The 13,651-nt window shown below is 32.7% G+C and overlaps 1 protein-coding gene across 8 annotated transcripts in view; it reads left to right on the top strand.

Moving 5' to 3' along the window:
• LOC118191457 (coiled-coil domain-containing protein AGAP005037-like) overlaps positions 1-13,651 on the top strand; it is a 769,544-nt gene that overhangs the window by 591,026 nt on the left and 164,867 nt on the right. For all 8 annotated transcript variants that reach the window (XM_085811562.1, XM_085811561.1, XM_085811564.1 and 5 more), the window contains 2 exons: positions 8,246-8,444; positions 11,510-11,654. In XM_085811562.1, coding sequence (XP_085667688.1) covers positions 8,246-8,444; positions 11,510-11,654 — 344 coding nt within the window. The remainder of the gene's footprint in view (positions 1-8,245; positions 8,445-11,509; positions 11,655-13,651) is intronic.

The following is a 13,651-nucleotide window of genomic DNA, read 5'->3' as shown; positions in this document are numbered from 1 at the left end:
ACAATCACTTGGCACTCTAGTCGTGCCTTTTCACAGAAGATTTACATTTTTGATATTGTTGAGATAGAAAGCAAGCCAGCGAAATTACATCTTAGCACAGTAGAGAGCAAAAGCTGAAGTGCGTAGTTGTGAAAGATGGAAGCACGGCGAAGAGAAAAGTTTTGGTTTACAAAGGCAGTTTCAGTTCCCAATTATTACGTCACTAGAGCTGCGCGGTCCATAGAGTGATCTAGAAATGACGCAATGCAGAGAAGTTATTACGATTTTAGAATAAAGAGGAAGAATTAATGTTTATAGTTTAAACTATAATTTTGATTCGTATATTTTTATTTTACATATATCTACGTATATTTATATACTTTTGATGCGGCCGATTGCAACCAAAATGGGAGGTGCACATCTACATGTTATTGCAGCCCTATATACAAACTTTCAACGTTCTGAAGTTACTTGTTTTTGAGTTATGTGATATGCATCCATACATAAGTACGTACGTACGTACAGACGCCATGAAAAAATCTCTTCAGAATTCATTTTAAATCAGTTTTATAATTTTTTGGTGGGAAAAAGCGTCCCTTATTCTGTCATTACCTACAGATGCCATGCAAAACCATCGTTAAATTGCAGTCGAAAGCGGTAAAAATGGATATTTTCGTTGAAATAATATACCCGAAATTTTTCGCGAGTACAATACTTCCTTTTTACTTCGTACAAGGAATTAAAAATGGATTATCTCACAATAGTATAAAAACTGATTGATAAATTACACAGAAAGAGTAATTAGCCTTGTCACATCTCCTAAGTGATGTGAATGCTTACTTTAATTTAAAAACCTTACTGAAAATTAATTATAATTATTAATACGTATAATTACTCACTTTTTGTTGTTTTTCAGATTCTTCATACGTTAATAATTTTATACGAAAAATTACTTATTGTAAATGTCATGGTTTAGACTCGTCCTTGCAATTACACGTTTCCATCTAAAATACGCATTTACAGTTATTAACAAACATCATCTTGAACAGAGTGCTGTCTAAAAGCTCAGTCAAAGAACTCGGATGAAATTAAAGAGCCTATTCAAGCTTTTTGTCTCTATGGATTAAGGGTTCTTTGCCTCTGTGCGTGACACATTAAAATTTCCGAAGGTATGTTTACTGTGCATTCTGGTTTTCTAAGAACTGAGTACTACATCTGCTTCGCACAGGCTTTTGCTTCGAACTCAGAGAAAGGCGGAGGTAAAAATAGGAGAACAAGTAACCTAAAGACATTTTTCGTTATTCTAATACCCTAAACAGGATGAATTTAAGATTTTGTAATTTTCAATAGAAAGGTGCAGAAATTCAAGAAAAAAGTTTCAATAAGACAAAAAAAAAAAAAACCCATCAGTTCATGATATCCTCATAGTTCGTTATATCCGATTTTCGTACATTTGGAAGTTCGCTATAGCCGTATAAAATAACATTAAATCCGTAGGAAACATGGCGTGATCCGAATGTCCGTTCATTATATACAGGGGTACGTTGTAAGTCGGATTAGCTATAGGAGAGTTTGTCTGTAGTAGTTTTCATGGTGTGGTGTGGTGTGGTGTATTTAATTATGGCAAAGCACACTAGGGCTATCTGCCTAAGGGGAGGGATGCCTTCGTGGAGGACTTTCTAAGGGAAACTGGCTCGTATACACGTTACACATGGGAAAAACCACGAAAACACCCATGCAGCTAGCCCGTTCGCGGGATTCGAACCTCGTACCGAACTACCAGTGTTCAGCGACTTTACCGCTCGGCCGCTGGTGGGCCCAGTAGTTTTCATGAAAAACATATCGTAGTAAAAGATGAGAAAAAAGAACCTACGTAAGTTTAAAATTTCATAAACTGCTATATGTAGCATTAATTTGTATCAATTTCTAGACTTTTAATGAATAAGTTCCCTTCTTGATTTTTCAATTAAAAAGTATTAGGTAATATAAAATTACGATAAAAATATTACTTAATCTTCTTTCTGATGCTAACAAATTCATTATGTGAAAATGTGTTTAAAACATTATTTAGTTAGAAAATGCATGTCTGCGACGTTATCATCATGGAGTCATTGTAGGTGATTTATTTTTTGCCATTTTTTAATGACGATGTTTAAAAACTACAAAAGTTTTCCACCGCTTTGTTTTCTGACACGGTGCTTTAGAATTGCGTTCCTTTCACGATGTTTACACGACGTCATTTTCATCTTGCATTGTTCTCTACACCAATGTTTTCATCCGCGATGTTTTCACCTGTAACCATTTAGAACTTTTCTCGAACATTTATTTGAAATCTTAAGAGAAAATGAAACGAACGAGTTCCTTTGAATACTGATGCATTCATTGCCTGTAATATTTTGCTAAAATATATATTAATTGTAATAAATTTAAAATAACTTTTAGAAATTATTAAATCTAAAAGATGGACTTTGTATGCTACTGCTTTTAGTATACATAATAGTAGTATGCTACTGTATTTATAAAACAAATTTAGATCAGGAAAAGTTTTAGAACTGTTAGTGCTTTTCACTGAGCACTTTTCCTGGAAAAACGGTAGTATTTATGGAAATTTATTTAAATTTGGAATCTGAGTCATAGAAATTTCTGATGAAAAGACTCACTTCTGTTGATTCGAAATAGAAATTAATTTACGCAATGTAATTTTTATTTTATATTTCAATTTAGCTATTCTCATATTTAAATTTTTTAAAAAACAATTACGAAATAAATTTCGATTTAATAATATTTAGACTGCTTGCGACTATGCTGTTTTTTAATCTTCAGCCAAAGTTGCTTCAAATGTTAAATGAAAATGAAAACTGCGTGCTTCTGTAAGTTTACCAAGCGACGATTATCTCTTTTTTCCCAACTTTTATTTTTATTTCATTTTGTTTTTAGTGGTTTAGGTTTAGAAAATGATGTATATTGAATTTACCGTCACTCTAAACAAAGTGGTTTAGAAAATAAAAAATTGGCGTTAAGTCACTCTGCGATAAAATTGTCGCTATTATAAGATTATATAATTATTTTTACATGGAAAAAATCTATTTTAAACGCAAGTTGATAATATTATAAAAAAAAACTCTTAAACTATGGAGAACTTCTTAAGTGTTGTTTTACACTGTATACTGTCATCACCAGTGTAAAATGTACAGTTTGATATGGATTGGTTAATAAATAGAATAAGGAGGATGCATGCCATTCATTCCTGAGAGAGGAATTTTCGGTACTTTTCCATTTCGCTGGCGCAAATCTCGCCAAGCAGACTTTGTTGGCGACAACATACAGTATACACATAAAAAATTTTAACAAATATTAATTCTAAGAATTTTTTTATTTTGAATTTTTTTCATTTTAATATCGTTTAAAATTTTGTAAAAAGCCAATAAATGAACACAATAAATTTGTAAAAAGAGATCAATTTAAGAATTTACTATGCTTTCATGGTTCAACATCCTGATTCGACGGTTCATATCACGAGACCCCAAGTAATTTCATCTCACGTAAACTGTACTGCAAAAATCTAATTATCTCAGTAATTATCTACATTAATTTCAACTTAAATCTTAGTTTGGAATACAAGTTTAAATGCAAGAATTATTTCAGTTAGTGCGAATAGCTTTTTCAGAAATCATGTAAAACTACAGTGCTTTATTTCGCTAGCGCATTCTCATTACAATTGATGAAATTAACCCTTGACTTTGCTTTTTCTGTATTTTCTCCTGCATCTGAGCCGTATGATTGTATCCTAATTGATTTAATTACCGCTAATGGCCTTAGAGCATAGAACTGAACTATCTGGTAAAAATTCTATGTAATTGTATGCCAGTATTGAAAGAAACAATCAATATGATAAGAAATAGCTGCGAATTGTTTTGAAATTTAGGCGTAAAAAGTTACCAGCAAGGATATTACGTTTGGCATCAGTTGTACCATTCCTGCGCCTAAGCCGGCAAAACGGAAAAGTACGTATTTTCTTATGTTTTTAATTTTTTCAGATTGCATTTAAGGTAATAGGCATAAGCGTTCAATCAGACGTGTATATCTTGAAAAACAGATACGACAGTTTAAGAAATATCGTTTTAACGTACTGTATCTGTCTAAATTACCCTTCAAAAAATAGAGGCTAGTCAGGTCGAGGAACCTAAGCCAGATACCTCTACTTAACATAGACATGAACGGAATAACACAGGCAGTTGTTGAGTTTGTTAAAGTTCTCTTACGATTTCGTTGAGTCGTCAGACTATTAGTCTGTTGCTGCTAACTCATTTCGTTTAGGTCACTTCTGTTAACCCATTTCGTTTTGTCCTTCTTGCTTTTTAATAAAGCATCTTTTTCTTCGCACGTACGTCGTGTCCAATTCAACAGCCAAATTACAAAAATTGTAAAAGCAGCATAAGAACATCTTTTTCTTCGCACGTACGTCGTGTCCAATTCAACAGCCAAATTACAAAAATTGTAAAAGCAGCATAAGAACATCTTTTTCTTCGCACGTACGTCGTGTCCAATTCAACAGCCAAATTACAAAAATTGTAAAAGCAGCATAAGAACATCTTTTTCTTCGCACGTACGTCGTGTCCAATTCAACAGCCAAATTACAAAAATTGTAAAAGCAGCATAAGAACATCTTTTTCTTCGCACGTACGTCGTGTCCAATTCAACAGCCAAATTACAAAAATTGTAAAAGCAGCATAGTAGCATATGTTTTGAATTCTCGATACAGCGTTAAGTACTGGCATGCATTTTTTTAAGTTTAGTCTTTACCCATTTCATCATATCAACATTCAGTTTTCTTAGTAAGGTGGCTTTAAAACCTTTTTTTGTCTTTTTATTATTAACAATTTTTAAATACTATGTTCTCGAACTTACGCCACATAAAATTCAATTCAACAGCAAAACATTTAAAAGCAGTATAGCTTTAGAATTTCCAACAAACAGTCTCGCGTCGTGGAGATAAAAGTAATTGATTCCGTACAGTGTTGCCACTGTTTTGGGTGAGTACAGTAGGGTTTGGGTAGTCTGTACAGTGTCGCTTTTAAATTGTTGAGTTTGTTAATCAAAAATTGACTAAAATTCTACAAAATGTAAAATTCGAAATTCAAAACTCGGGCTTTCAGTTTTCATGTTCGGGTGGAGAATTACGTTATTCAAAATTTATTTGTCCTAGACACCAACGCTACTTGGAAGAGCCGAGTCTTAAAGTTCATAGAGGTTTAAAATTACATGTTTTAGTAATATTTCAACATAAGACGCAAGCCTAAAAATGTCTTCTATCGTGTCGCCATTTTTATTATACTTTGTTTATCAAAGTCGATTTTCTAGCCATTCAACAAATCGAGAGCCGAAAGGAAGCGTTGTCCTTCTGCAGGAATTTCTTCAAGGAGTAAATAAATAAATACCTGTATGTTTGTGAATTTCAGTAGGTTTTCTTAGCAGTCATTCAGAAAATGGGTTATGAGTTATAGTTTTTCACGTGAAGATTACACTCAAACATGTGTTATTTTTGTGGCGCAGCCAATGTATGTACATGGGAATAAATCTTCTATTCGACCGAAGAAGTGCAGTAATCGTCTGCAGATCGTTTTAGGCCAGTAAATGGATTTTTAAAAATCTGTATTGAAACTGGCGCCACAGTTAAAGAAATGACCAGATGGTAACCTTTCTTATGTTGCAAAATAGATTAAATACATAATTTCACTGTGTATAACTTTTGCTCTGTCTAGCTTTTAAACTTTTGGCAAAAGAAACACTGTGCGTTGCATTTCAGTAGTCCTTTGTGTATCATGCAAAGATCAATCTGCTACTTTAGTTGCTGTATTATTTTAAAGTTATTCCAAACTTATCAAAATCATGAAAAACTAAATAGAAAGTAAACTTGTACGAGTAAGTTCTAATTAAATAGCCAGTTATTTTTATGTTAATTCTCCTCTGGCTTGTCTGTTTTTCTGCCGGGCTTCAGCAGAATGTAAATTAAAATGGGTTTAAATAGCGTTGCGACTAGCATTTAAAGAGATCAGTTCATTTTTTATTCTATTTTCAGAGCAAAATCAATGATGGCATAGTGCTCCTTATGTGGTGTGTTTTAGGAGTGAATTTATTAGTCTTTTAAAAGTTAGTGTGAGGTAGGTAAGAATTAGCTGACTGATACCTGAATGCCATAAAGTAGTTAGATTTGTAAGCTTTAAGTTTAATACTTTGTTTAGGACAGATTTTTCAAGTATTTGATGCTATTAATTTTCATTAATTTTGAGTTTTCGTTTGTAAAGGTCTGTATGCCATAGCAATTAATATTTAGTTGAAGTCTATGTACCAGTAATGTTTCTTCCAGCAACCTGTCATCATTAATATTTTGTTGCGATGCGCTTCGGAAATCACTACTTGGTTTGTTGAAAGTCGGTTTTCTAAATTTTTCTTATCAATGTTAGAGATTATGCGAAAGATTATGGCTCGGTTAGTAAGATACGATGAGACAGTAGTAGCAACTTTTATCTCATTAATGGATAGTTACGGCGATTTTGGAATTTAGGGATTTACGTTTCCATTGCATAGACGATGGGAGGATTATTTAATGAATCTGATCGTGATGTGTCTTCCAAATACACATCTCTAGACCATTACCGATGTCAAGGTACGTTACAACAACTGTAAACATGCCTCAAAAGTCATAGTTTGTGCTGATTTATCACCTATAGTTAAGTTATACTAAACCTTCCTTTAAGTCATTTTGTCAAAAATGTCGTCTCTTGTCTTTCATCGTGCTGACGATAAGTAAATGTGTGTTGCAATGTTTCCAGAACTACTCATTCAATTAAAATGTAGCAATTACGAAGCTTCAGCTTTGTAAATACTCAATTTACTGGTCAAAACAGATGGGGAGAAATAAAAAAAAGAGAAAGATGAATTCAATGGATATTATACTCATTACGTAACAAATGTATTTGGAAATAAGTAGTCAAAATTCTCATTTGTGCCTTTGATAATACTGCGTTCACTATCAAAGGATAATAATGCATTTATTATAAACTCCTTAATAAGAACACATATTTTCAGAAATTGAAGGAAAAAATAATATTAAAACCCTTTGACATATAATGGCGTCTAGAATGCGTCATTTATTATTTATGTTAAAGCAGATCTTGACGCATCTCAACCGTCATGAAAATATAGTCGCTTCAAAACGAGTTTGGATTATAAAGTACGAAATTTTAAAGTTATTATAGATATTTAGAGTGTTTGCTTTTACAGTGCAAAGTATTGTTTCTATAATTTTAAGCTCATCAGCTTTGAATTTTATTCGTATGTCAAAGGGTAAATGTCATATTCAAAGACAAACTCAAAGGTCATTTTTAATTGTTAAGAAATAAAAGATATAAAATGAAAATTTATACCTCACTAATCGAGAAATTCTTAAAAAAGGGGAAATATTTTAGACACTTGTCTGCTTTATTTCACGTTGTAGTTTTCACTTCAGAAAACAAACTGAAGCTTGATAAAAGCTCATAAATCTATGTAACAAAACAATTTAATTTACTTTAAATAAATAATAAACTGCTACGATTTGAAATCGTACAAATAATTATAAATTCCAAATAACTGTTTATAGTAATGCTATAATTTGACTAAAATCTAGAGCTGTATGCCTACTCCACATCATAATTTTAAAATAGCTAACCTTAGCCATTCTTATTTTGAACTTGATTTTCGCTCTCTCAATAGAGACGTTTAACATTCTCTTACACATTATCATATAGACAGAGAAACAGGGAGATTGAAATCAGATATTATTAAAAACAAAGATTTAATTAGATATTAAACTTAATCAACCATATTTACATGTTATTTACTTGTTAATTTGCATGTTTCTAGAATGAATGAAAGTAACAAAAGAGAAAAATAAAAAAACAGCTAGTTCAAAAGAGAAAAATAAAAAACAGCTAGTTAGAAAGTTAAAAATTCCTTATAAGTCAAAATTCGATATGTTCTTTAGCAATCTGAATCACTATTTTCAGTGCATAATTTTTATTGCAAAACTTAGAGGTCTTTCGAGTTTGACGAATATATCCAATTATTAAGTAATGTTTAAGTTTATTAAGATTGGAATACTACATTGGGTAAAAGAATAAATCGAAAATGATGTCTGTAGGAATTGTATTGAAATTGATGAAATTAGTTTATATGAAAATTAATAAAAACTCAATGCAATTTTGTACGTTTTGTCTCCTTTTAGGTTTGGTGTTCCTGCAGTACCGCAGCGAAACGAAGCGTGCTCTCTTGCCGAACGAAATCACGACGCTGGACACCGTAAAGGCCCTCTTCGTGCGATCCTTCCCTAAGCAGCTGACCATGGAATATTTAGATTCACCCCATATCCGCATCTACATCCATGATCCCGCCAAAGACATGTTCTATGAGCTAGAAGACCTGAGGTAGATATTTCTGTGTCTCATTCAACGTCGACGTTAACAAGCATACGCTATGCATTTCTCACTTTCTACACCTTTAAGTCAAAAATGTTAAATTGCTGAAACATATGTCTAGTTCAAAATTTAGGAAAAGTTACTCCTTAATTAAGAACAATGACTGAAATATGCTCGTTTGTGAATTTTTAATAGATATCAGTACATAAAGAATACAAAGAATTAACTAGTAAAACAGACTTCTAGAAGATTATATTCCTGAAATGCTCAATAAGAGATGCTCATGCTACTATTTGTGACGTACCTAGTGAAAACACTACAAATACGGCGTACTGTGCATATTACTTACAACACAGCTTGTCTGAAGTCCTGTGGAATAAACAGCATTACATTTCTGATCAATTCATTCTTTAATTTCTATGATAATTTTCGTTCTCATATAGTTTTTTATTGCTTTCGACCTGCAGCAAGATGAGGATGGGAAGAATTATTCCACCTTCCATGCTCTTTAGATCTTTATCTCCTTAGCTTAGATTTATTCCATAAACTCAAGAACCTCTATGAGGTTTCCATTTTCATTTGGTTTCTGGTATTAATACGTACGAATCGTTGCTCTATTCTTGACATCATCAAATCTGGAACTGTTAACAACGTTCTGAAGTTACCACATAGACAAAAAAAAAGATTCCTTTATAGACTGATGGATGGAAAAAGAGTCAGTCCAGTCTCTAGCATTCATGAAGAACACTGGAGACTATACAGAAAGACAGTGAAAGTGAATGTATTTCCTGTATTTAAGTGTATCACCGTGATCATTATTAAATTTCTAACTCCTGTATATATTTGGCTTTCATATAACTAAGTGTTCACTTAAATATAATATCAGCGTATACAAAATAATATGAATTTTAAATATATTATTCTTCGCTTAAAACATACGTAAGAATCTTCTCAGGTGTCATTAGTTGCTTAAGTCGGCGTTACTCAAATGTTTTTCAAGTGGTGACCACTTTTATAAATTAGAATGTTCTGTGGACTCCTGACTCTGGTCCCCTTCCAAATCAATAATTTAGCAGATATTACTACCAGTATACGTTATTTTTCAAAATGCAGTTAATTAGATTTCATTTACTTATATGTTGGTATTGATTAATTAAGTAAAAAGAGAAAATTTATATTTATTTCTAACCATCACCAAGACCATTATAGTTTGAATAATCTTTATCTTACTAACTTTTACTTATTTTCTCTCCGCCAACGTGGCGGCTGGTCCACTTGAAAAACGTACTTATCAACTAGTTATACCACGCTGATGGTTTTAATTTACTTTGCGTACCAAGAACATCTACCAGGAATGTCAAAAGTTAAAAATTAAATAAGTGTGTATACTCACATTATGAGTTAGATGATTCTTACTCAGCTGTTCTGTGTTTCAATGTATGCCAGTAATCGGTTGAAATCTTCATTCTGAAACCCATCTCATACAAATACGTAGGAGCAAAGTGAATTAAAATTTTAAATCACCATTTTAGAGTTCATTAAATTCTGTTTTCATCAGTAATAAGGTCTAGAAACTACCCATATCTTTGGCTTGGAACTTCATTTCAAGTCCGATGTCATTCTACAGTTCAATTCAATGTTCGCTTACATTCATTGATAGTTTGTTATTTCCAGTGCCTCTTTTTTGGAAATCTAGGAAGCATTCGAAGACCAGTTGTGGTCCACGGACCATAGATAGAAACGCTGACTTAAGTGATGCTATACATATAATGTATATTATTTCGTTAAATGTTGATCTTATATTGTAGAGCCATTAAGTTATTTAGAAGCAGGAATATTGAAAAATGAGCAGTGCCCTCGCCGGGATTCGAACCACAGACCTCTCGAATTCGCGTCGAGCGTGCTGACAACGACACTACAAATGCGGGACAAATACCTTATATACTCCCCCTTTTAAAGGGCGACTGAGGATTAAGGGCCCTGGTCTCCAAATCCTGGTGTTGAAGAATCATCATTCACCAACTTTTAGTTCGGACGCCACTGTAGAGACATTAGTTTATTTAGAAGCAGGAGATGTGAAAAATGAGTAACGCATTCGCCGAGACTCAAACCATGGACCTCTCGACATTAGTGTCGAGCGTGCTGATAAGGCGGGAGAAATACCATATAATATATGTAACTTATTTTTAATAATGTCCAAAGGTAAAGGAATTTACGACGGTTGTTCTAGCTCCGATAGTGGGATATTGTTATAAGTATAACAATATTTTTTCTGTAAAAGAATGCAAATTTCTAATCTGTAAAATATCAAACTTACTTTAATAAATTAACAAAAGAAATTCTCATGACTTTACTCAAAAATGAATCGCTTAATTATTCAAATTTAATAACGAATATTTTTAACACATACCATTAGTAACCAAAATGATAAATAATTTTCCTTTCTTATTGCTTAAAGTTGGTAAAAAAAGTTGCGAACTTCAATTGCTAACAGTCCCTGGAAAATGTCGAAATCAGTAAATTTATTCTCGAAATGATAAACGAAATTAGCGTATGAAAGTATAAAATATTTTATATTTAACTGCATATTAAATATCGAAAGCATATTGAATAGTTTCCTAAGTGGAATTACTTTTCTGCAAGGATGATATTAAATTTTGCTTTTTGTCATAGAATACTCTTTGAAATTGATTTTATAAAATATCTACTTTATTTTGAGAAATTTTGTCATTACGTACGTGTCTAGAAATAATATTTAAGGAAAACTTGTAGCTATCTTTTTTGGAATTATCTACATGAAGAATTTCTTCAGACCCATCTGATAAATTCTAAAATTAGTATTCTAAATTCTTTTTTTCTGCCAGTTATATTAGTTATTTATGACATTTTACGTTTCAGAACTATGAGATAAATAAAATTAAGAAATTTTATACTTCTGGAAGCTGTCAATGTATATATGGATAAACTTCGGATTTTGCAGTCGATTTTCAAAGAGAAACAGTGTACAAAAATGGCCAACTTGAAAAACGGTGCTTGCAAATATAATAAAAAGGTATTTTTGTGTTGTTTTACAGGGATATTCGAGATAGATCTGTGCTGCGAATTTATGAACAGGAGTCGAACGGCGAAGTGTACAGCACGTGGGAACAGGAACTGAGTTACTTCTCTGAACCTGAGTTCGACTCTGAATACCAGAATCAGCACATACACAGGGCAAAGGTCTGTATGCTATATTTTTCTTTCTTTTTTTCTTCTTTAATTACTGTTATTCAATATTATCCAAGGATCTTTGCTAATTTCCATCATAGAAGTTGTATGTCTTACAACTGAATTACCTTTAAACAAATTTTAAAAATGCTTCATGACTTACTGGATATTCAATGTCTTTCAATTAACATATTACTATAGGTCATTACAAAGTGTATGCTTTGAAATTGCCTCTAAATGCAACCCATTAATAGCTGAACATATAGAGCCATTGAATACTGGTAGTTCAAGCCGGGTGAGGTCTCGTCGAATGAGCTGGCTTAGTGATATTTTTGTGATTTTTCCCAAAGTACGATCCATTTCCCCTTAAAAAATCCCCACGAAGACCTGCCTTTCCTGAAGCATATATCCTCGTGTGTTTTTTTCTTAATCTGTTAATTAAACAACCAACCTACCAACAAGAAATCACAAGCTTAAATTTGCTTGTCATATACCTGAAGACTAAAAGATATGGAATGCTTTTGTGAGTAACTTTATAAATTTTCAAACAAAACAAAATTGCACGCTATAACGTTGCGCGCCTCCAACTTGCACGCAACCAAGAAGTGACTGTGAAAACTTGTATAAAAGATAGAGCCTTGTGAAGGGTTTAAGTCCCTTTTTATTCAACGTAATAAAATTACAATTGCGTGCTCTTGACGCTCACAGACTGTGCCAACTTGGCAGTCAAATAAAAATAATAACCTGAAAAGAAAGTAAAGATAAGATTCTAACTACGAGGCTCTCTAAAATAACTAACTCACCGCGTTTTACAATACCGCTGCTAATTCAGCAGACTTGAAGCTCACTGGAACGATTACCACTACTTCCCGCCAAGCACCTAGGCCGCAACGCGGGGTTCTTCAATTCTCGCTAACTACCTCCGCGCTCGTGCAGTAAGAATATCACACCGAACTCGTTTCCTTCTATTTAAATCAGAATACTTCCGCTGATAATTTGAATCCTTGCGCGTTCTACTAAAATTTACATATTCTGGCATTGGCAGTTCCAGGGGAAGGTAAGGCTTGACAGGAAAGATAGTTTAAACTTAAAATAAATGTTAGTTAAACTAAATATAAACCCTACATTTGCCGCTGCCAGAATTTGGAAAACTTGGAAGCAGGTCCTACAAACGACCTGTTGTAAGTTTATCTAATTCTGAACTAACTGGCGAGAACCTCGTTTACACAAAAAAATCTTATGTAACAATTATATACTAAAATTCTGTTGCTCGTTATAACTTTCTTCTTACAGCAACTTTTCCTGGACTTCATCAATCAATCTTGGTCTTTCCTTCCAGCATCTGGAAGGAATAAGTATCAGTACCTTTCTACATACATTATAATTTACACTTTCTTGACACAATAAATTTTTGTTTTTAAACGATTCGTTTTTCTTAGTTATTGCTAACTTCACATTCATTCAATTTTTCAAGCATTAATTTAACTTTACCCTGGCTCTCCACCGTGTGTGGTGTCAAACGGGAATATTCGTGTTTTAGTCTTACAACACTTCCCCTAACCACCATGATTTGTTAGAATTCAACGACCAAATAGACACACCTTACTCGACATTCTACAACTCAATGAGCTACTTTAATAGTCTTAAAAATTCAAATGTAGGTGGAGAACCCTACAAAACACATTCATTCTAACTTCCCTCTCATTCATCTTTAAACATGCAGGCTTTCGCTCTAAAGCATGACTTTACAGTTTAATACTTAAATTTTGACTTCATTGCTTTTAAGCATTCACTTTTAGCATCTACAATTTTATGCTTCTAGACTAAATTCTACTTTTACATAACCTTCGAGGATTTACGTACATTTACAAAATTTTAATACATATGCTTTTTACAATTTACCATAAAATGAATAAGAGAAAATAAATTTTTACTTTACTCATTCTTCGCCAAGCTGGTGGCACTGAAAGTAAAATTCTTATTAATACAAGAATACGAAGTTATTTTTA

This window comes from Stegodyphus dumicola, chromosome 2, assembly GCF_044657685.1.
Source record: "Stegodyphus dumicola isolate Sdum_Otavi_A_Nest chromosome 2, ASM4465768v1".
Classification (NCBI taxonomy): domain Eukaryota; kingdom Metazoa; phylum Arthropoda; class Arachnida; order Araneae; family Eresidae; genus Stegodyphus; species Stegodyphus dumicola.
Note: the sequence above shows the minus strand (reverse complement) of the source record. Positions and strands in the feature narration are given on the sequence as shown.